The sequence below is a fragment of the Miniopterus natalensis genome, chromosome X (genome assembly GCF_054644295.1).
Source record: "Miniopterus natalensis isolate mMinNat1 chromosome X, mMinNat1.hap1, whole genome shotgun sequence".
In the NCBI taxonomy this organism is placed as follows: Eukaryota; Metazoa; Chordata; class Mammalia; order Chiroptera; family Miniopteridae; genus Miniopterus; species Miniopterus natalensis.
This window is the reverse complement of record NC_142103.1, coordinates 97,637,635-97,662,850: the sequence shown is the minus strand read 5'-3', so window position 1 is coordinate 97,662,850 and position 25,216 is coordinate 97,637,635. Positions and strand designations below refer to the sequence as shown.

At 36.3% G+C, this 25,216-nt stretch overlaps 1 protein-coding gene and 2 pseudogenes across 1 annotated transcript in view; all 3 read right to left on the bottom strand.

Moving 5' to 3' along the window:
* Positions 1 to 25,216, bottom strand: part of SCML2 (Scm polycomb group protein like 2) — a 127,716-nt gene that overhangs the window by 74,560 nt on the left and 27,940 nt on the right. Inside the window, exons 7-8 of the mRNA XM_087813443.1 lie at positions 17,850 to 18,093; positions 2,594 to 2,802 (exon numbers count right to left, since the gene is read on the bottom strand). Of these exons, the coding sequence (XP_087669569.1) occupies positions 2,594 to 2,802; positions 17,850 to 18,093 (453 nt within the window). The remainder of the gene's footprint in view (positions 1 to 2,593; positions 2,803 to 17,849; positions 18,094 to 25,216) is intronic.
* Positions 1,160 to 1,865, bottom strand: LOC107544463 (small nuclear ribonucleoprotein-associated protein N pseudogene; annotated as a pseudogene).
* LOC148090639 (SNRPN upstream reading frame protein pseudogene) lies at positions 2,037 to 2,507 on the bottom strand (annotated as a pseudogene).

The following is a 25,216-nucleotide window of genomic DNA, read 5'->3' as shown; positions in this document are numbered from 1 at the left end:
CTCTGTGTTTTGTTCCTCTATTCCTCCTTATCTTTTTCTTTAATATGCCTTAGAATTCCATTTTAATTTTCCCAATGGCTTTTTAGCTATGCTTCTTGCATTTGTGTTTTTACAATATACCCTGGGGATTACAATGTCCAATCCATATAAAGTTAATACTGTACTACTTAACATAAAATGTTGAAGCCTTGTATTGATACAAATCCATGTCCCCCAACCCAATACTTTTTATATATGTTTTACATCTATGTATGTTATAACCCCACAAGACTATAATTGCTTTAAATAGTCACATTATTATAAAGAAACTATGAAGAAAAATGTCAAAAAGGAAGTCATTTGCACATTTAGCCAGAGATAAACTTCCTTCAGCATTTCTTATAGTGCTTGTTTGCCAGTGATGAATTCTCTAAGTATGCTTTATCTAAAAATGTAATCTTTTACTTTCCCTTCATTCTTAAAGGATATTTCTGCCAGATATAGAATTTTGTATAACACTCCTCCTCCTATGTATATCCCCCCTCCCACCCAGAATCTGTCAGTTTCCATTCACTCTCCAGTGTCTTCAGGTAGCTGTTTTTTCTATTATTTTCCAGGTTTTAGAGTTGCTTTCATTGAGAGAGTCAGTTAAAAAGAATATAGCTCCAGCATCATTAAATTGACTACACTGATTTCCTCAATCCCCCCAGTTTATAGAGGTATAACTTACGCACAGTAAAATTCACCTAACACTGATTTGTAAAGTATACTAAGTTTTAAATAAAACTGTCCTGGCCCAGCCGGGCGTGGCTCAGTGGTTGAGCGTCGACCTAGGATCCAGGTGATCGGGATTCGATTCCCTGTCAGGGTACATGCCCTGGTTGTGGGCTCGATCAGTGACTCATCATTGATGTTTCTCTCTCTCTCTCTCTCTCTCTCCTTTCCTCTCTCTGAAATCAATAAAGATATATTTTAAAGTTAAAAAAATAAACTGTTCTGAACATAAATACACCCATGCAGTATTTTCAAAGTGGTTTGGGGGGTTCTTTCCCACAGTTTAATTCCTCTATGCATTTATTAGTGAATATTAATGCAGCAAAGAGGGGACAAAAGCTCACAAATACTCTACACAGTCACAAGACACAGTGCAGGAAAAAGGTGACTAAGGATCAACAGTATCCTAGGGTCTTGGTGGACTCATTCCTGGGGGAGATGAACTTCTTATTCCTAGTGGAGGGGGTCTCATTTCTGGGGGGGCATGCCTATTGGCATCCCTCAAGCAGGGGGAAGCCCAACTGGTGATCCCATGGGTGGTCTCATACCAAGTGGAGGAGCAATAATGCATGGAGATGGGGTTGCTTGGCCCACAGATGTGGGGGAGTCCCCTGACTTGGTGGGTACTGAGTTGGGGCTCCAGCAATGCTGACAGTGGCTGCAACTGCAGCAGTTGCTTCAGTGCCTCTTCCCTGTGGCATCATTACCTGCTGGGATGGTCCCCCAACCCTTTAGACAGGGCCTGCTAATCCAGCAGGAGTCTGGGGAACTGGAACACTAGCTGGTACTCTGCCAGTGGCCCTGCTAACCCCAGGGCCTCCTGCAGCTCCAGCAAGTGGTACTCAAGCAATGCCATCATCTTTGAGGGAGGTACCTCCTCACTCATGGAAACCAAGTTCTCCCCATGTAGCAACACCAGACCCAAAACCCACTTTTCTTCACGTTCTGGCTGCTTCACATTTTTTGGCTTGACCTTCCTGAATTCACCACAATCACAGAGGATCAAATTCATGTTTGTCTAAAGCCTTAAAGGTGACAATGAAGATCTGGCCATCTTGAAGGATACACCTCATTCTATAGTTGATGTTCTGCAGCGTCTTGCTGCTCTCCCACAGCCATGATTGCTATTCCACCAAATCCAGTGTCTATAGTAAAGTTTCAGGATCCTTAAGACCAAAGGGAAGGCTACAGATAAAGCTATGATGTGGGTTCTGCTACAAACAATGCAAGCTGGGGCAGAAGCTTCAAATAGTAAGTGGAACCTGGTTTTTTGCTTGGAATCAGCTACCTGGGATGTTTCAAGACTGCTTTAACCACCTCCTGGTGCGTCAGCTAAGAATGCCTGCCACAGGTACTTGTTGCTGCTGAGATCGCCTCAGGTACAGCTGACACTCTTGGTTGCTCAGTGAGGCTGTCCTCCTATGTTTGATTTGGACTTCCACCTCTGGTACATGCTGTTCCATAGTCCATCTCAGTGTAAGCAGTCCCTGGCCCACCCCATCGCACCACTGGCCTCTCCTCAGAACACAACATCAGGCATCTCTGGCAGGCACTCCACTCTCCGCTGGACTCGCAGCTGCCATGCCAGATCTCAATGTGGTTTTGAAGAAGTCAAACACTATTCAAAGTTTTAAATTTACCCACGGAAAGAAACACCAATCTCAATGGCTATGTAGGCCTTAAAGAGCTATATATATTTTTTTACTAAGAGTATATGTATACACTCTTAGTAAATTCCTAAAGGGCTTCATCATGCTCTTAGTAAATCCTAAACGATATGCTATAAATAATAAGGCACTACAGAGACCTATAATACAAATTAGTACGAGATACAACGAACCTTTTTGGGGGGTTTTTTCCTTGGTGTGACAGTTTTAGCAGAACTTTGCTTCTTGGGGCCTGGAGTACGTCCAGTTGGTTTAGCCCGTCCTGGTTTCTTGGTCTTCTGTGTTGGTGATGCTACAGTAGTTTTCTTTGCAGACTGCATTGACTGCTGGGTTGCTTTGGAAAGGGAAGACTGTCTTTTTGCTGTATTCTTTGTAATGGGAACTGAGTGGAAAAAAACACAACACAAAAATAAAATTAAAGTAAATTACATAATTAAGGTATTGTTTTCTTATGACTCAAAATAAATTTAAATCAATCTTTAAAAATATTCCAAAAGTTATTTATTGAAAACCACTTAAAATAAAGGTATCATTTAAAATGAAGCTTTAGGTATTTAAGATTTCTTATTGTCAGGAAATAATCTAATTCTCCAGAAAAAATAAAGAGGCTTTTTATAAGAGGAGCCAGTAACTTTAAATTTAGCACAGTGAAAATTTATAACCTATTTACCTTTTGTCTGCTTCTCACATTTTTAACCTTTAGCACAGAGGAGTTTCTCCTTCAGAAAATACTATCCAATTATGCCATATGCAGGAATCACTTTGCCCATCAATACAGAAGAACACAAAGCAGCTACTGATGGCTCCTGCTTCATCTTTCAGAGGCCAGGGGAGTCCCCTACACTTGATTTTTAATGGCTAAGGCACATTATGTTCTTATATGTATGTCTAATAACAAAGCTTCATATATTATAATATAGACTCTACATTAACATTGTTATAGAAGGACCACTATCAAGCCCAGGTGATTTATATCTAATAGCTTCTTGGTAGCCCAATCCAGTTTTAATATTTCAAATGACAATTACCTGCCACATTACTTTATTCTCTGTTCACAATTAAATATATACTTTTAGTATTAATACCCTAATATCTTCATTCCAAAAATGAATTTTATACATAAGTAGTATTAATGTCAAACAAAAATTCTTTATAGGATGATCTGTACAAGTAAAACATTTATACATCTATGTAAAACTCAATTACTTTCATTCTGAAAGCTTCATTTTACAACTTGAAACCAATCTACCACTTCACTCCTCCCATACTCTGTGTAGGTCTGACCGACCTTCAAGGAAGAATACATTTTCCCTGGCTTTACTTTACTCCCTATCAACCTGCACCCAATTGTCCGCCTCCACCAACAACCTTCTAACTAGTATCACTTACTTTATTACCCCTTGATCTTTGACCATGTCCAGCATGTTAGCTCCCACCTCTAAATCACACTAGCATTTGTTTTCTCTGGTTCTGAGCTACAGAACAAGGTCAGCAATCTTTTTCTGTAAAGTACCAGGTAGTAAATATTTCAGGCTATAAAGGCCATATACAGTCTGTCACGTACTCTTTTGTGTGTCTTTGCTTGTCTTTTTAAACCCTTTATGAATATAAAAAACATTCTTAGCTCACAGGTTACATGGGCTAGAAGTGGCACTTGGGTTGTAGTTTGCCAACTCCTACTATAGAACATTAGAATATTATTGATGGCTATAAAATCCATGCTAACTTCAAGTGGGGTGTCACTGTGGCAACTTACTGATTCCAAGTATGCTTCCATGGCAGAATGATTTTCCCTGTTTAAGTTTCCATCTCCCTCTCACCTTATTCCATTCAGCAAATGACCTTACCTTCTACTGCATGAGAAGATTAAAGGCTATCTTTTGGGAGTGACCATAACCATCCCATTTCTTCACCTTAAAGTACTTTTATTTTCATTCATTCTCATCTCTTCCCCTTGTATCAAATGAAAAGTTTTCTCTCTACTCTTCTAAGTCAGATCCCCTTTTACTTATGTCCTAACAACTATGTTCTTTGGTTCCTCATGGACATTAAGGTTTCCGTTATCTCCTCTCTCTTCATGGTATTCAATTACTTGAGCCCCAACTCCTTGCTCTCTCATTTAACACTCACACATCTGGTATTTTGAAGTTACCTCCTCTAGTTTCTGGTATACTTTAAGCCCTTGCATGAACCCTCCTTCTACTTATGACCAAAATACCAAGAAGAATCGCCTATAATTGATGCTTCAATTTCCTTGTTGTTATGTGTTTCCTTAGCCCCCTGCAATAACTGTTTCTTCTCCCAAACATATTTTAAAGAAATTCTTTCCAAGGTCACTAATGGCCCCTTCCTAGTTACTAAATCCATATAAATCTTTACCTCTTGACAATCTATTCATCTCCACAGTTCTGGTCCAAGCTGACTGAGCAGAATGTAATCATAAAAGCATCTCTCCGGCACAAGCAGTTGACTGTCAGAGACACACAGTATTCCATTCATAGCAGCAGGGGCACTCTCTGTCCTGGTCAGACACTGCCCACACCTCAATCCTGACTCACACAAGTCTCTGCCTATCGCTCTTCCTTTTATCATCACTTAAAAACTTCTTTACCCTACTGCTTTTTCACCTTCTCACTTTCCTACTGTGCCCAAAACAAGCATAAATGTCCTCTGTAAGTCCCCCTTCATTTAAAAAGATTTATTTGTTTTACAACTACCTACTACAAGGGAAAGAATGAAAAACATTGGTAAAGTTACAAAGGAAAACAAGGTCTCTAATTTTTAGCAGTAGCTGTCCCAGTTTTTACGGAAATGAGACCTGCCTTTTCATCTTTGAACCCTCTGGGACCTTGCACCAAGTTACTTATTCTAACCTGCCCAGTTCCTTGCTCATTTACCAAGCAGAAATAGTTTGGTCAGCATGGTCAGAGTCCAATAGCGTGAACAAGTCCAGCCCTGTTGCCTGAGCTCCTCCATCATCCTTCCTGAGTCTCCTTGATGACCCATGTAGGTTTCCCTCTTAATACCAAGAACCACAGTTTTACAGTATTAAAAATACCTTAAACATATAATAAAGGGTAACTCCCACACAGAAATAAATCATTCACTTGAAAAAGTAAAGATCTGCTTTTGGGGTCTGATAGAACACCCCGATTTGGGAAGTGGTGCTATGTCTTTTCCAGCGGCTTTTAAAAAATGTCTGGACAACTGAACCAAAACCAAACATACTGAAAGGATCTGAAGCTTCAATCCACTCCCCTCTCCCCCTTTTCAAAACAGGGCTTGGAAAGCTAAAATAAACAGATTAGAGGGGAAAAACTCTTCATACACCTTATAAAACATACCTTAATTTGCACAGAATATTCTATCTTAAGGTTATTAAAAAGTTGTAAAAATGTTACTGGAAAGAAATACCCCAAAACAATGGAAAGGTCTTTAACCTAAAGTCTTTAAGCTCTCAAACTTAAAATACTAAAGTCCAGTTAAGTTGTTTATCCCCGCACTTAAATGACAGTGCCTCTTTTCTTGGCATACATGCTAAATTCAAATAAGAAAATCTAATTTAGTAGAAGTTACATGGCTTTCCTACCCTGTTATATAATTCTATCTCATAAGTATTCAGCTTAGAAAGGAAATCGTAAGAATGAAAAACAAGCTAGAAATCACATAATTTAGAAAGGCTTTAATTTAAGAGTGTTTTTAAAATATACTTGTTTTATACCTTCCAATCATACATGCTTTGCACTCCCTTCAGCTTTATGGGGGTCCTTCCCGTAAAGACCTTCCCCCCCCCCAATTCCTCATAACTGCTCACTTCAAAAGAACCAAGATTTTGGTCACAATAATATTATTAAAGAAGATGACCATTTCCAAAACCTTTAATATTTTCAGAAAAATGTTCACATGAAAAGAAGTAACTTCAGTTGTTTCATGTCAATTCATATCACCTAACAACTTAACAATACTAAGCCTTTAAAAGCCATTCAATTTTTAAAGCATAGCATTTTTCCTTATTGAATGGCTTCTATAGAGTGACTTCCATTATGCTATTAAAAACAATCATAGCAGTCATTGCTATAATTTCCACAAAACATATTAAATGTATTGACACAATTTTTAATTAGTAAAATGTTATCCACATTACTGTATCATAAAAATACTTTTACTAAGTCTCATGTAATACCAGTGAAAATTATGTTATACTCCTCAAAGCTACAGAAAAAAAATTGGCAACACTTTTCATCACAAACTGTAGATTTAAATGATCAAGTCTAACTTACAATAGGGTTGCTCCTTTTTTATTTAAACTCTTTTTATGGTAGAAATAATAAAAAACTGTCTTTTCCCTTGTATCATAAAACAATTTTTAGAAGTGACTAATCAAATAATAGTGCTAACAATTTCAGTTAAATAATATTTAGAATGAAACAGGATTTTTAAGATAACAGAAATGACTGGGATGTTTAGTATACAAAAGCTAACAAAGCAAACAATGAATTTCTTTAACTACACTTCAACTACAGTATAAAGAAACTTTGGGAGTAATCCTACCTTTGGAAATATTCCAGAGAAACAAACTGTTGCTGCATTTACCATTAAGGTGATTTAGGTTCCACTCAACAGCCCTCTCCTTTACCAGGAATAAAACTGCCTTTCTGAAGAAAGCACGTCAACAACAAAGCCCATGTTGCCTGAGCAAGCCTGAATTTCCAGCAAATGGGGATGAAGCTATTTGCATTTGTTGGTTTAAGGGGGTGGGGGTGGGAGGAGGGGACTAAGAGGACTGCTAAAGTAATTCGAGTATTGTCTGTGGGCCCTATAGACAGTGATCATCAGTCACCTGTTCAAACTTCCTTCACTCCTGCCTTCAGAGAAGAACCAAAGGTTACCCTGGGTCAGAGAATGTGGAAAGAAATGAGAAGACATGCAAAATCTAACTCCCAATCCACTGCATATATAGACAAAGTTATCCCCGCTGGACCACATGTCCTAAAAACTAAGACATTTTAATTGTCTCAAGAGACGTTGCTAAAACATATCAAAGAACAGAAACAAGAAAGAAGTTCTAGGTTCTGCTTGCAATTATTGCAATATTTAGCTGAAACACTTAAAACAGAGAAAGGGCATTTCTTTTGTTTTGTTTTTGAGATACTCCTTTGCATCATAATAGCTGTCTCATTTGCACAAGCAAAACATTTGTTCCAAGCTGTTTGTATGAAAAAGAAAATATCAGCTGTTTTAAATTTCATGGCTCTTGAAAGAATAATTTGGGTTGATAGCATTTCTAACTGTTTCATTTATACCAAACAAGAAGAGTACTAAATAAGCTAAGTATATTAGTCTGTATTTTATTATAAGCCACATTAAGAGCAAAAATCTAAACACATACTTGAGTGTTTATTCAGAAGCTTTGTGGTGGGGCTGACACACCTTGAGCTTTTTACAGCCTTACTTACATGTACTTCTGTTACTTTTATCCCACTATAACAAGAAAGAAAAGTGCCTCTGTATGTAAGTTTTACTGAACATATACAATCATATTTTTAAAAGGGGAAAAATTAGTAAAGCTATGTCCTAAAAACTATAAAATCATAATTTTAAAATTTAGAGAGAGGTGAAGTACAAGATACAGAAATCACATACTCCTCAGCACAAAGCTGAACAAGTAACAACAGCCATAATTTGTTTTTTTGTGTGGCTTTTTTAATGAGAATGAAGTGGGGGTGGGTAGTAGTCCTTCTTGTTTGTTCAATGGAGGCTTTGAAATATTTCTCAAAAGACTAACTTTGAAACAGTTCAAAAAAATGTTACATAGGAAGGGCATTACAAAATAAGACTACTATATAAATTGACTAGTTAACTTTTAAAAAAGATGAAAAGTTTAGAATTTAAAACCCACTCCCTTAAAATTTTGAGAAAAAAATGAACCATACACACACACACACACGCATAACATAAAGTAAACCAGCATTCAAAGAAGCTAACAGTGCCCAAGATAATTACATTTAAAATATATTTAATTTTTTTTGAAGAAAGTTCCTATTCATAAAATGTATGTCTGAATTAGCACAACAAAATAAATCTAATATGCCAGTTCTATCAAATATTCATTATCAAAAATGTTTTACAAAGTTGTAAAGGAAATGCCATGTTACTATTGAGTTCCACTTGTAAATATAGGCTGTTTCTGTGAGAGGCAAGGGGGGTTAGCGAGGGGACTCACTAAAACAAAGGATTTAATCAAGAAAAAAGTTAAGATGGTCACTGATGGCCTATGGTGCCACTACGCAGGAATGCTTGGCTACACCTTCCTGATTGTAGATTTTCCCCTCCTCCACAGCTCCCTTTGGACCAGAAGAATTCCTGTATACTCATGGGATTCTGCAACTTTATACTCAAAGCATCTGGAAGTTTGCTGCCCTCCTTCCTGGTCTGTATGGTCATAATTGTTTAAAGAATTAAGCTACAAGATGACAGACACTTCACATCAGTGTGGGTCATTAATTCACAATCAATGATACATAAATCTGAAACTAAGTTAAATAAAACCAATAAGCTCAAAGTTTAATTTATATACTTAACTTTAAAAGCATTTAAGTACCTTTAAAGCAGGGCAGAATGGTTTAAAGTGTAGCAATTTTTTTTAATGTTAATATCCCACAATATTAGAAAAAAATTAATACTGGAGCAGTTTTTTTAAAAAGTCTTCTGCTCCTCATAGCACATGGACACAGACAATAATGTGGTGAAGGCCTAGGGGGAGTGGGGGCAGGGTGGAGGGAGGCAAAGGGGGTGAAATGGGGGACATCTGTAATAGAGTCAACAATAAAAAACATCCTCTGCTTCTGAATTTCTCCAATTTCTCAAAAGATGCAAAACCTATATTTAGTCATAAATGTTCATAAATAAAATTATAGAAAAAATTTTAAAGGAAACAAACTAAAACAAAAAATAAATAACAAAAAAGAACAATAAATAAATAAAATTATAGAAACATAATGGTAACTTATTTATTAAACTTTCCCAAATAAAGACAGGGAAAAAAAAGAATTATTTTTTTTTTAAATCACACATCACCTTTGAAATTATGTTAGTCCCAGTTCTGATTCTAAGCTGCTGGATTTTAAGTTTTGCTACTTCGTATATTAAATATTTGGACTTAAAATGAGATGACTGTCTGTAAATTCCCATAACTGTATATGCTGGAGACAAAAGAAGGGTTACAGGGCATTCCTAAATATCATTTTTTAGAGAGAACTAAGATATAAGATACCAAGGAGGGGGCAGACAAGTTGAAACACAAAACAGCAAGATCAACTAAATTCCCCACAAAGAAAATCTACAATGGGACTTGTTTTAGTTTACTCAACTCAGCCTTCTTTAAGTTGCCAAGGACACAGCAGCATACTTCTTTCCTCTTTCTCACCAGACACCCTGTATAGGTCTCCAGAATAAATCTGATGAGCTGTGACAGCAGCAACCAGAAGCAAAGGGCTTTGAAAGATTGTAGGGTCGTAACAAGAACCAAGAAAGGAAAACCTAAACAAACAAGGGAGGGGGAGCCACACAGCTTGCTGAATTTTCTCTCCAAGGTATGTTTCTCAGTGGATTTTTCTACCAATGATTAGAGCCTGATAGAACTTGGCTGTTTCTGATTATAGAAGTGTTAACACAGGGAGGGAAAATTTTGTTTAAAAAAGTTTTAAAGTAAATTAAACTTTATTACTATTCTTAAAAAGAAAACCAGTAAAGCTTAAATAAGTAATTTTTTAATGTGAGGTCAAATCAAGTGGCATTCATTGATGCCTCACTACATTTAGAGAAACCATGTAAGTGAATTAATTGTCTTTAGTCATTAATTATTTTAAAAAGTTTTAAATGACATATCCTAAAACTAATGTTGAAAAAGCAATTATAGCCCAGCCAGCATGGCTCAGTGATTGAACATCCACCTATGATCCAGGAGATCACGGTTCGATAACTCGTCAGGGCACATGCCCGGGTTGCAGGCTCGATCCCCAGTAGGGGGCGTGCAGGAAGCAGCCAATCAATGAATCTCTCATTATTTGATGTTTCTATTTCTCTCACTCCCTCTCCCTTCCTCTCTCTGAAATCAATAAAGACATATTAAAATATATATATAATCTTTTTTTAAAAAAGCAATTATATAAAGGTTGAAAACAAACATTTCTAGTGTGTTTAAGAATACTCAAAATTAACAAAAATAGATGCTTTTTAGTTTATGAAATGTAATTAATTTACTGTTTATACCTTTTGAAATTAACTCTAAGGCCCTTAAATTATTTAATACTCAAGTCAATAAATTTAATATTTCTGTACATTTTTAAAGGCCATAAGTAACATTAAAAAGCAAATGACAGAAAATATTTTTTACTTTTATGACAAAGGGCTGATTTGTGTAATAAACAAAGTACTCAAATCAACAAGGAAAGGAACGCTCTAAGAATTAAGTGGGAAAAGATATTAGCAAGGAAAGTATAAAGGAATTTTAATTGCCAAAATACATGGAAAGAAAAAGATTCAACCTCACTAGTAATCTAAGAAATAAAATTTTTCAATTAGCATTTTCAATTAGCAAAAATAACAAGATAATGCCCAAAGTTGAGGAGAGAAGGAAAAAAACACTTCCACCCACCTTTGAGGGGAGTGGAAATGGATATACCTTCTGAAAAACAATTTGTCAGCTTTAGAAACATATGCCCTGACTCAGCAAACTTACCCTATGGAAATAGAGAGGTATGCCAATATGTATTTATCATATCGTCTAGTTTAACAGCATAAATCTAGAAATATTCTAAATGTCAAACAAAATAGAGGTTTGGTTAAATAAATTATGGTATAGCCATATCACAGAATACATAGAAATAAAATTGAATTTGTAGGGATATATTTTACATGGGAATACAGTCACAATATATTATGTGAAAGTAGACAAGAAAGAATATGCAGGATAATTCTGTTTCAAACTAAAATTATTAATTTATTTTAAAATACAAACGTAACATAGTTTTTTTTCCTTGAAGAGTCACAAATGAAAGCAAAAGTTCCCATTACCACTTCCTTTATCACCTCACACCCCTTTCCAGAAATAATCAATATTACACATTTGAGATAGATAGATAGATATATATATATATATATATAGCGCCTTTTGGATCTTTTCTATGTATTTATATACATACATCTAGAGTTACATACAGAAATACATATTTGTTTTCTTTTGAGTTAATGGTATATTCTATGTACTTGGGGAGATTGTTTTTTCACTTAATATATCTTGGAGAGCTTTCTTTCTTAGTAACAAGAACAATTTCATTCTTCTAAACTGTTCTATATTATTCTAAAATATCACTATACCATAACTTATTTCAACATTTCTATACTGATTTGGCTGTGTTTGTGTTCTAAAGGTATATGTGTAAGACAAAAAGAAAAAAAGTAGTATAAAGCCAAATATAGATCAAACTGTTTGCCATGGTTATCTCTGTATGCTTTTCTCATTTATTTTGCTCCAAGCACTTACTAGTTTTCTTATTAGAGAAAAATTGTTATATTAAAATAATAAATTTTATAATATTTTGCTTTCAAGAATATACCACATTATATCTAAGATATGATACTTTTATATATCTGTCTTTTAATGAATAATGTATTGGCTAAAGTAAATGTTTTCTCAATTCAGAGAGTATTTCACCTTGTGCAAGTACACTACTAACCCTATTTATCTATCTGTAATTAATAAGCAATGCTTAAAAATCAAAATGAATCTTATATTCAATGTATTTGGGTGATTATCACCTAACTGTTTTTAACCATACTTTCCCCAGAATCCTAAGGTTCTTCTTGGGACTTCTGGGAATCTTTACGGAACAGAAGGTGGTACCAGTGGGCACATCTTTGTTTCTACTCTACAGCTTCCAAATCCTACTTTAACATGGTTTGCATTATTTGTACTCAAAAAGTAGTTATAACAAGTACTTGACAACATCAAATTACTTCAGCCATTTCAAATTTTTAATGGTAATAAAAGTCAGAATATAATAGCAAACATATGAATTTTTTACATTGAAAGTACACAACATATCATTTGAGGTATATGTGTGGTTTTGCTAAGATATCAAGATTCAAAGGAACCCACACATAGAAGTATCAGAGATGACATAAAAAATTAGAGTAGCTGGAGAAAAAAATAAACAATGGATTACAGTCAGAGAAAAAATAGACTGACAGCTGAATTCTCAACAGCAATGGAAACACCAAAAGGCAAAAGAATATCTTCAATGTGCTGAAAGAAAATAGTTGTCAACCTAGAATTCTACACCCAGAGAAAATGGCTTTCAGGAAGGAGTTAAAATAATGACAGAGTGTGCCACTAGCAGACTCTCACTAAAGGAAATTCTGAAGCATCCAACTCAGAAGAAAATAAATCCCAGATGAAAGGTTTGAGATGCTATGAAGGAATAAAGAGCAAAGAACATGTTGAATATGTTTCTGAATCTCAACAAATACCAACTATATAAACAACAATAACAGCCTATACAATTACAAAAACAATTAAAATATATAACAGTAACAACATGAATTGGAAAGGAGTAAATGGGTAGAGTATTCTGAGTTTCTTTTATTGCCTCAGTGCAAAATAAAGATATTGATTTCAAACTTCCATTAAGTTAAGAAAGCATTCCTAGCATATTAAAAGAACAGAAAATATACTGAAGGATGGGTAGACAATAGAAGTCAATTTAGGACACTGAGAAAAGTATACATAAATGTAGGAGGATCACTAGGTTGGTTCCCTCAACAACAGGAGAGGAAAGATTTTAAGGAGTAAGTTTTCAACACTATCAAATGCAGCATAAAAGTTAAGAGGAGAGCTCATTAGTGGCCTTCCAGACAAGAAGAAGGGGTAGAAATGGAATGAGAAAAAAAATAATCCAAAAAAGGAAAATAAAGAAAAAGCAGGGCAAATAAAAAGCACAAAATAAAGTGCCTTATTGAAAATCAAATATAATGGTAATTACAATAAATATAAATAGATTAAAAGTTCCAGTTAAAAGACAGGCTGGCTGACTGGCCAAAAAAAGACAAAATACAACTATTTGCAAGAAATGCATCTTTTTATATAAGGATAAAGGTTGAACATTAGAAAAAGAGAGAAAGAGAGAGAACACCAACTAAACAAAAACTGATACAGCAGTGCCTCGGTTTTTGAACATCTCTGTGGACAAACATTTCAGGTTATGAACGTCGTAAACCCGGAAGGAAATGCTTCGGTTTTCTAACACGCCTTGAAAGTTGAACATGCCGCACGGCTTCTGCTGAGGGCAAGATCCTGAGGCCTAGCTGTCAGCTGTGGATCCCTCGGTTTTCTAACATTTCAGAACTCAAATGGCCTTTCAAAATGGATTACATTCGAAAACTGAGGTACCACTGTATAGCTATACCAATATAAGATAAAGTAGACTTTAAAGTATATTTTTAAAATTACCGTAAAGAGAATTACTACAGAAGATTCAACTGACCAGGAAGTTATAACAGTTCAAAATTTGTACACATCTGATAATGTAGCCATAAAACAGATAAAATATAAAGTAAGCACTGCAAGAACTATAAGGAAAAACAGACCATAATCATAATGGAACCTATAGAGGGAAAACAGTTCAAGTAACAGCAAAATTCTCAACAGAAACCATGGAGGCCAGAAGGAAGTTGCACAACAGTTTTCAAGTACTCAAAGAAAAGAACTGTCAATTTAGAATTCTATCTCCAGCAACTATCCCTCAAGAATTATGGGAAAGTTTTCATTGGATGAAGGAAAACTAAGAATTTGCTCCCAGCTGACCTACCCTAAAAGAATGACTACTAAAAGCTCCCTAACAGAAAGAAAATGATAAAAGGAGTCTTTGAAAATTAGGAAGGAAGAAAAAACTGAAAGGGCAAAAATGTAGATAAATACAATATACTTTCCTTCTCCTCTTGAGTTTTCTAACTTGTGTTTAATGGTTGAACCAAATATAACATTGCCTAAATGCCGCTGTTCTAAATAAATGTAGAGAAAATATTCAGGACAATTATATTATAGACGGTGGAGGGCAAAGGGACATAAATCAAGGTAAGGTTTCTACATTTCACTTTAACTGGTGAAATGTCCAGTGGAGCAAAGAAGAGAGCCACATTAAAAAAACAAAAAAAACCACTTTGTATCTCCTATTTACTCCTCAACTCTCTAAAATCTGGTTTTTCAAAGAAGTCTAGTAACCACAATTGTACTTAAGACCACTAATGAGCTCTCCTCTTGACTTTTATGCTGCATTTGAATACTTACCCCTTAAAATCTTTCCACTCCTGTTGAGAGAACCAACCTACTATCTTACATTTATGTATACTTTTCTCAGTGTCCTAAATTGACTTCTATCTTCTAATCATCCCTCATTTTTGTGTTTCTCAAAGTTTGGGGCTCCAACTAAGTGCAATAGAAACACCTGAGCTCCACTCCAGACCTACTGATTCAGAATCCATGGATTTGAGTTCCAGGGCATGAGCCTTGTAACAAGCTCCCCGGGATGATGAAAGTGTGAGAATTATTGTTTTCAATGTTGACCCAGAGGTCCTGTCATTGGTCCTCTTCTACCTCCACCTGTTACACATACACAATTAAAACCACATCCCAAACTTCCACTATTTATTGCTTTCAAGAGGATTTATAAGCTGCCCACCCATCCCCCTGCCAGGACCTACAATCACACCTGACACAAAGAATATTTGTTTGATGAACATGGTGACTCTCAAACCTGCTTCGTCAACCAAGACCTATCGGTTTTAGGCTCCATATTTGCATGTGCAGTTCTCCAATGGACATGTCCACCTGGATGTACTAAAGCTGCCCTGAATCAATCAGGATTCAGTTCAGCCAACAATAACAGAAAAATCTAAAAGAAGAGTGGTTTATGTAACATAGAAGTTTATTTCTCTCAAATAACAGTCTGGAACAGGCTAATCTGAAATTGTTAGTCCACAAAGTTCACAGGGACTCCGGCTCCTTTCTACTTTACACTCCACTATGCTTAGAATATGGTTCCTATTTCATGGTCCAAGATGGAGCTCCACCCAAAACCACCACATTCCTAGCAGAAGGATAGAAACAGGAGAAAGGAAGAGATGGGTACCTTCATCTCTCTGGAATACACCTCCTGGAAGTAGAACACACTACCTGTACTTTTATTCCATTGACCAGGACTTAAGTCTCATGACCACATCTAACTGCTAGAGAGGCTATAAATGTAGTCTTTATGTTATGCAGCCAAATTGTATTACTAAGAAAAAAGGAGAGACCAGATACTGGAAGACAATAGCATTCTTGACCACACATTCCAAACTGAACTCATCAGTTTTCAGCATAAACTGTGTAATTTTAACCTTTGTGATATGTCCACTCTACCCTTATATCTATTCTGCCTGATAAACTCCTTCTCCTCTCTTAGTAGTTAAATCATGTGTCTCCTTGGAAAGCTTTCCTTTACCCTGTGTCCCAAACTGAACTCATCAGTTTTCAGCATAAACTGTGTAATTTTAACCTTTGTGATATGTCCACTCTACCCTTATATCTATTCTGCCTGATAAACTCCTTCTCCTCTCTTAGTAGTTAAATCATGTGTCTCTTTGGAAAGCTTTCCTTTACCCAACCACATTTCCCTCCAGCCTAAACAGACTGAATGTCTTTGACCCACCATCATATCTAACATACATCTCTATTTTTACATTGTTAATTCTGTATCAAATTTTTTAAAATCTATCCCTCCATTCATCCCTCTCCCAATAGAAAGCAAACTTCTTGAGGGCAGAGACTATGCCTCATTTATCTTAGTATCATGTGCATATAGATCTGTATCATACTAAATTTTACAAAAATCAATCATTAATGTCTGCTTCCTAAAATTATGGCAGTAAGGAAATGGTAAGAGGTACCTAATAAAAAGAACATCATGGTATGTAGTATTGTAGTATGAGATGTATTAAAGTCCCAAATTACAAAAAATTCTAACAGCAGTTACAAGAATATAGCAGTCCGCCCTTACCTGTGGTTTTGCTTTCCATAGCTTCAATTGCACAACGTCAACCCCAGTCCAAAAATATTAAACAGAAAATTCCAGACATAAACAATTCGTAAGTTATAAATCACGTGCCGTTCTAAGTAACATGATAAAATCTCACGCCATCCTGCTCCTACACACCCAGGACATGAATCATACCTTTGTCCAGCATCTCCATGCTGCATGTGCTATCTACCCATTAGTCACTTAGTAACCATCTCAGTTATAAGATCGACTGCCATGGTATCACAGTGCTCCTGTTCAAGTCACCCTTATTTTACTTAATAATGCCCCAAAGTGCAAGAGTAGTGATGCTGGCAATTTGGGTATGTCAAAGAGAAGCTGTAAAGTATATGTATGTACAGGAAAAAACACAGTATATATAGGGTTCAGCACTCTACTCTCCAAGGTTTTAGATAACCACTGGGGGTTTTGGAACATATCCCAGGTAGATAAGAAAGGACTACTGTAATATGGTTATATGCACTTACCTCTACCGCCCTCCTTCACACAACTTACCTACTAATTTTCTACATCCATTTTTCTTTTTTCTGGTATAAATAAATTTAGTAAGGTAAATTTTAAGTATGTTTACATTTGATTCCACTAATAAGTTTATATTTAACTTAGGCCAATGAATGGGTTATGCGCATGGACCCCTCTTAAATCTCAGCAGCTATTCCATCACAGAAAATCAGGTTAGGCATGTCTAAGCCCTTGGAAGAGTCACCAAAGAAGTCCAAAGTTTTGATGACTTTTCTCTGAAAGAAAATATCTGAAAATCATAGTATTCAACTTATGAAATACAGGATCACAACTGATAAATCCATGACTAAAACAACATTAATCTACGATGCCTTCCATCAGGTCAAAATGTTCATTGATGTGTAGATTTTACTTAAGACTATCAAAGCATGAATTTAACTTGTAAAATGACCAAAATAATGTAAAACATAGTTATGCCCAACCTTTTAAAATCTATCTTCTAGATATAAATAATGGAATACCATAAGTAATTTTAAATTAAACATCAACTATAAAGGAAGCTGAGTAACCCAAAGTGCTTATAGCAGCAAGGCTTCAAAGGTCCAAGTATGGCCTCCAGCTTTACCCATATCTCCAGTGTGGACTGTCAATTCAGACTACAATACTGTGCTGGTCCTCAAGAATTCTAATCACAGTCTTCTTTTATCTCTTGTTCTCTAGCCTAAACAGTGCCCTCACTGTTCTGCCTCTGGCTCCAGTGGGCACGAATACCAATAGCAGTTAGATATAATTTCAGTAAAATAAAAGAAGATGTAGTTACTTATTATCTTACCATTAGTTCCTGGTGGTTGTAATACATCTCCAGCCAGACGACACCACCCAACTGGGAAAATATCTCGGCAATAGTATTTGCACCAATAATCAAAAGCTCCACTCCAACCATCGAATGTGATATGAACTTCATCTCCTCTAACGCCTCCAATAGTTGCCGGGCATATCATATCCGGGTTCTTTTTGTCTACAGCTTCTAGTTTCATCCCCACTTTAAAATTATTTAGAGCTGGCTTTGGTGGTTCCTATCAAAACATTTAAAATGTTTTCATTCTTTAGGTGCATTAAGAAGCATTTGCTCAATTGTACTCTTACAACTTTTAGCAACCAAAAACTGAGCTCCATGTATATCGATTAAATACAAGAAGAAAACAGTTCTTAGATCTCTCTGAAACTCTGCTCTATAACATCTCACTTACTCTGGAGCAGAGCCAAGAACCTGGAAGGAAACAAAACCAGCCTGACAGTAATTCAGCCATTCATTCATTCAAGAAATATGTATTACATACTATATACCAAGAATTCAGTATTCACTGGTAAACAAAAATATCAAAGACCCCTACTCTGGTAGAGCTTACATTCTGGTGGTGCTGGTAATAGGGTTGGGGGCTGAGTGTGGGCAAGAGGGAGAAGAAATCGACAAGAAATTTTAAAAGAGGGAGTCAAATAAACCAATAAATTTGAAAATTATAGGGTATGTTGAAAGCTGTAAAGTCCAAAGAGAAGAAACAATAACAAATAATATGCAAAATTAAACTTGAGTATAAAATGCGGACACAAGAGCATGAAAGTCATATATACAGTCTGAGGTCATTTATGATATCCAATCCAGAATACTTAAAAAAGTATTCCTTGGTTTCAAAAGTTAAAGCATGCAAATGCTAATAGGATTCTTGGAAAGCCCAAATGCTATGTTGAAAGCAACATCTTTTCTTTCAATCTGCATTTTATCCTAGTAAATGGAAACATTAGCAACCCAGTCATCCGAGCCAGAAGCCTGGAAATAGTCCTACACCAGTGGTTCTCAGCTCAACTAAACATTAGTCTCACCTGAGGGCATGAAAAAGTATTAAACTGGTCCATGGTGGGGCCCAGGCATCAGCACCTTTTTAATTTCCCAGGTGATTCTAATGTGCATCCAAGACAGAACCACTGCCCTGAAGGCATACTTTTCCCTTAATACTCACATTCAAAGACCACAACCTGCCAATTCTACCCCCTAGATCTCTACAAAAATAACATTACAAGCTAACCTTCAATTAATTAGTATATGCCAGGCACTGTTTTCCATACATAAATTTAATTCTCACAACACCCTATGAAGTCAGTGAACTTATTACCCCCATTTTACAGATGATAAAATTTATGCACAACTGCCTAAGAATACACCATAATATCAGAACTAGATTTTAAGCCTAGGCAACCAACTCCTTGGAACACCCTACCCATCATCTGCCTGGCCAACTCGAACTCGTTCACTTCCAAATGCCAGCTCTCTTGGCCTCTTAAGGCTTCCCTGACCAACTCCTGCCCACTCCTAGGCCCACCTTAAACAGAGGCACTCTTGCCTTCAATTGTGAAACTATTGTTGGAATGTGTTCACTCCTCTATGAGAAGAACAGATTCTCAAAAGCAGGTACTACATCTTATTCTTCACATTATTTCTAGCACAGGACTCAATAGCAAGCAGCTAAAAAAAAAAACAAAAACAAACAAAAAAAACCTCAATGTACCAAGGAATCACCTGAAAAACAAGAAACAAGCTCTCAACTAATTCTTTCACCAAGATATAATTTAAGAAATATCTTTGGTAAATTGGTCCCTTTTGTAAATGCCCCCTTTAAACCCATCTCATCCCATATTTTCCCACTTTATCCTTCACACCCTTGCAATCTGAAAGTTCCTTAATTATTAGCCCTCAAAGTCCTTTTAATTATATATTCTTAATTTGATTCTTTAAAACCACTCTGAAAGTCAGCAAAACAAAAGTTAGCTTGATCAAATATCAAAGTATTTAAAAACTAAACAGCTGGTAAGAAATAAGAGTTACATACTGCCACTAAAGATCAATTGTCTGTTGCCACATATAGGGAAATGGGGAGAAATCTTTAACAAAGGATGACCTTGGTAGTTGATAAATCTGTGCTGGACATTCACAGAATGCAGAAAACATTCAAGGCACAAATAAGGATCCCAGGACCTTAAACTGTCATATGACAGAGTAAGATTTTCTGTAGCAAAGCAAACCAAGTTCAAATGGCTATACATGCTTTTCTGCTACTTACTCTCTGAAGACTTTCATACTGTTTATTAATTCTTCTGTCATGAATTTACTTATTTAATTTACTTACATCAGTATACCCATACAAAGAAATATTAACAGAGACTCCAAAAGAAAACAAATCTTTATTTTTTTAAAGATTTATTTTTATTGATTTTTAGAGAGAAAGGGAGAGGGAGAGAGAGGAAAAAAGCATCAGTGTGAGAGTGAACAGCGATTGGCTGCCTCCTGCATGTCCCCCACCAGGGATCAAGCCCCACAACCCAGGCATGTGCCCTGACCAGGAATCGAACCAGCAATCTTTTGGTGCATGGGACGATGCCCAACCAACTGAGCCACACCAGCCAGAGCACAAATCTTTATTTATGAAAAAAGGAAGAAAGAAAGAAACCTCTCTCTTTTTTGTATAGCATAGTAAATGAAAGGGCTTTATCTCAAAATAAGGTACCTCCAGATTTAGATAATTGGCAAAATAGTTCCCTCTGCTGTCCACAAAAGGTAATGATATTTATATCACAAAGCATATATCAAAAGATATATCATTTATATCAAAGCAACTTCAGTTGCTTTAAAATGTTTTTAAAGAATATGTTTTGTCAACATCAGTTCTTGAATGACTTTCTAAACATAAAGATGTAATTTGCAAAAGCAATAGTAAAATACACAAGGGATCATTGTCTTTTACTGTGAGAAAAAAATGATTCTGTTCAAGAAAGTGGCTAGTAAAGAATGCTCTTTTAACCTCCTTCCTTGCTGACCTACAATATGGTTCTCCTTAAAGGATATTTCTTCTCAAACCCCACCAACTCTGAAGCCAATCTCAGCATTACCTGCATTACCCCTCTGCCTGGAATATTCTTACCCTATCTTGAAGGTAGAGCCAATAGGATATGTACTGGATATAGTGTATGAAAGAGTCACCAAGGTTTCTGGTCCAAGAACTAGAAGGATAGTTGCTACTCCCTGAGATGGGAAAGGCTGCAAGAGGAGCAGTTTGAGATGTCTATTAGACATTCAAGTGGGGATGTCAAGTAGGTAGGCTGGATATACAGTCTGAGTTGGGAGCAAAAGGTCTGGACTGGAAACACAAATTTGAAAGTCATCTGCATATAAAGTGTATTTAAAGACAGGAATTAGATGAGATCACCAAGAAATTAATAAAGATCAGAGTTTCTCAACCTTGGCACTATGGCCATTTGGGGCCAGAACATTCTGTTGTGGGGGCTGTCCTATGCATTGTAGGGTATTTAGCAGCATCCCTGGTCTCTACCCACTAACTGTAGGTAGCACCCTCATACAAAGTTATAACAACCAAAACTGTCCCCAGACATTGCCAATGTCCCTTGAGGGCAAATTGCTCCCCTTCCCAGTTGAGAATCACTGATACAGATAAAGAAGAGGACCAAACCCTAACATTCTACCATACCTTTTCAATTCCAGGTTACAGAGCATTATGTCACCACTTTCTTCTCAGCACCCAAAAGCAACTTACCCCTTTGTGCTTGTTCTGCTATCTCCAAATCTTAGTTCAATATCATAATCCACTTTACCTATAAATACTTAGTTGCTGAGCACTGCTGGAGAAAAGTCCCACATGCGTGTAACACATAGTGCCACACATATTTAGTCTTCATCTTTAGCTGAACGCTCCAAAATAGTCCTGTGTCCCTAGGCTGTTATCTCTCCCATCCCATACAGAAGCTATTCCAAACCTTTACTATTCACGTTAAGACTAATAATGTATCCTCATTGTATGTTTATTATTTTGTTAACTGACATTCTCCCCAACCAGAGAATAAGCTCTCCACCTCAGTGTTAGAACACAGCAGTCATTCAGTCTATGTATGAATCCTCTCCTCCAGCCTTTGTCAGTTTCTTATTTCATGCAGTAATAAACTGAGGCCATCAGCAATGAGCTCTATCAATATTCCGCTCCCACAGTTACAAATTTAACTATATCTAAGGGCATTGTTCACCTGGCCTTTAGTTCTTCCTAATGTAAGTGATGAACTTCCTATCCACCAAATAGTAAAGAATCAACTTTCCCCTTAACTGACCTCTATTAAGTACCTAATATGAGTACTTATACATTATAAAGGTGAGTGGGTATTTCTCAAGGTTTTAACATTGACACTCCTTTCTTCTCTGAACTAGCTCATTCATGCTCAAGGCTTCCATCACTACCATTTAAACTAAAAGCTCCCAAATCCATGTACCCAAGCAAAACCTTGTTTCTAAGCTCTAAATACTTTACTTCTAACAGTCTGTTGGTAGCCATCCTTCCAAAAATTTCCCAGAGGCATCCCAAAATGTCCAAAACAAAAACTCATCTTCTCCCTCTATATGTACTCATTTTTCTGTACTTCCCAACTTTCTTCATTCATTTAACAAATAAGTATGTACTACGACCAATGAGAGGCACTAAGAATACAAAGTCATGTTAACTATTCAAAAGGAACTCAGTCTAGGAAGCAAGAGAGTGAAAACAATGATGTAGCCCAATACCTACAAACATTGAGATACGCACAAAGTGCTACAGAAGAATAAAAATGGAGAGGGGGAATTAGAGAAGGTATCTTGAAGGATTTAATACCTGACCTGAATCTTAAAAAAGGGGGGAGTTAATCAGAGATGACCAGCTCTGAAAAGAAACGTGGTATCAGCAGGCTATTACAAGCAACTTAGAATGTAAAATCCAAAGCAAGAAGTGGCAGCCATAAACCAGATCATACGGTACCTTAAAGGCCATGTTAACAAGCTTATATTTCATCCTGAAACTCTCAAAAGAGTTTCAAGCAAGGGAATGATGTAGTAAGACTTCCGTGTCAAGTATTTCTAGCAGTTGTGTGGAAAGGTGAAGATCAGAGGCAGTTATGACTAAACAGTCCAAGCAAGAGGAAAGCCTGTATGAAGGGCAATGGTGGTAAGGTTAGAAAGAAGAGACACAACAAAGAAATAATTAGGAAGCTAAGTGGGTGGGCCTTTATAATTAATTGGCTATCCAGAGGCCAGCCAGGGTCATGGAGGAGTGAGGATTTAAAATAGCTCCTGATCAAGTTTCAAGTTTGGCTGAAAGGAGCACTCACAAATCAGTAAGAGTAAGAAAAGAAATTCAATAGAAAAAGGAAAAGGCAATAATCATGCAATTCACAGAAAAATAAAAGGCCATTAAATACATTTTAAAAGCTCAATGAACACTATAACAAAGATTTACCATCCCTATTCCCAACTCCCAAAAAAGATTCACAAAATTTTAAAAGATTGGTAATATTCAATGTTAGTGAATGTCTGGGAATACAAACATACCTATACACTAGTAGTAGAGCATAGCTTGGAACACCCTTTTGGAATGCAATTTAACAGTATATATCAACACCTAAAGCATACATTCCCCTTGAACCAGCAATTCTACTTCTAAGAACATAGCAGCTATTCACACTTATATAAAAAGCACTGTGCAAGAATGCTTACTGTAGATGATAAACAATACGGAGAATATGGAGAGAATCTAAACATCCATCCTTAGGCAGAGATGAAATCAATTGTGGTAATCCATACCACAGAAGATTACCTGAAGTATATATGAAATGAAATGGAAAGATTTCCAAACTATATATATAATTTAGGGGAAAAACTAAATTACAGAATATATACAATATATTCCAATTTATGTTAAAAAAAGAAAAGAAAAGCCCATATATATGTTTGTGAATGCACAGAAAAAGGTCTGGAAGAACACAAATAAAACCAATTTGGAGAGAAGAGTGAAATAGAAGAATGGGCGGGATAAAGAATACTCATTTTTTACTCTAGCTAAATGTATGGTTTGATTTTCTACCCCCCACGGAAACATGAACTACTTTTATAATTTAAAAAATGAAAAACGTAATGTGTAGGACATGAGGCTTGTGACTAGCTGATAAAACAATTTGGTAAGTAAATAGATTCAATGGCTTTTCTAAAGGCAAAGCCCAAGCTAATAAGCGTTTAATAAAAACTACTGCTAGTCCTGGTCGGTGTGGCTCAGTGGTTAGCATCAGCCTGCTCACCACAGGGTCACATGTTCAATTCCCAGTCAAGGGACCTACCTGGGTTGCAGGTACAATCCCTGGCCCCAGTTGGAGTGCATGCAGGAGGCAACCAATTGATGTGTCTCTCTCACATTAATGCTTTCTCTCTCTCCCTCTCTCTCTCCCCACCCTTCCCTTCCACTCTCTCTTAAAAAAAAAATCAATGGAAAAAATATGCTCTGGTGAGGATTAATAACAACAACAACAACAAAATAATACTAAATATCTCCGTTATTAGCTATTCTCACATATGCTTTACCCATTGCCCAAAGGGCTTGCATTTGCTCGTGTTCTTTGCTTATAGGGCAGCCCACTTTTAGCACCCATGCTGCTCAAAGCTGCACTCAAATAATTTTATTTTGCAGTGCATGAGTCATATTTTTTTAAAGAATAGTTTATTGATTTTTTAGAGAGAGAGGAAGGGAGAGAGAGAAACATCGACGTGAGAGCTCAACATCAACTGGCTGCCTCCTGCATGCCCCCTACAGGGGATCGTGCCCCAAAACCCAGACATGTGCCCTTGATGGGGAATGGAACCAGCAACCTCCCAGTGCACGAGATGATGCCCAATCAACTGAACCACACTGGCCAGGGCACAGAAGTCATATTAATTGATACGTCACATCCTTAAATCCTTAATCATCTTCTTCAAAAAAAAGTTTTTAAAAACTACAATCAATGTTTATCATTCCTGATATGAAGAGTTGTAATAAAATTTAAGCGACTGAGAAAACAATTAGGACAACAGGTGAGAAAGAAATATTTGACCCATAATTTAACTAAAACTTGGCTTTTATTCATTGTTTATCAACATAGTGTACTCTTTCGACAATTTCTTGAGTACAAACTATTTTTGGAATTTTCCCTTTGTTATTTAACAAGTATTTCCTTATAAAAAATTCATTCTGATGACTGTTTTTAACATTCTTTTACTTCTGAAAACAAATCTCTCCAAGTAACCTTCAAGTGGTTTTTTTGGTCCATCATCATTTTCTCCAATATCAAAGGGATGACTAA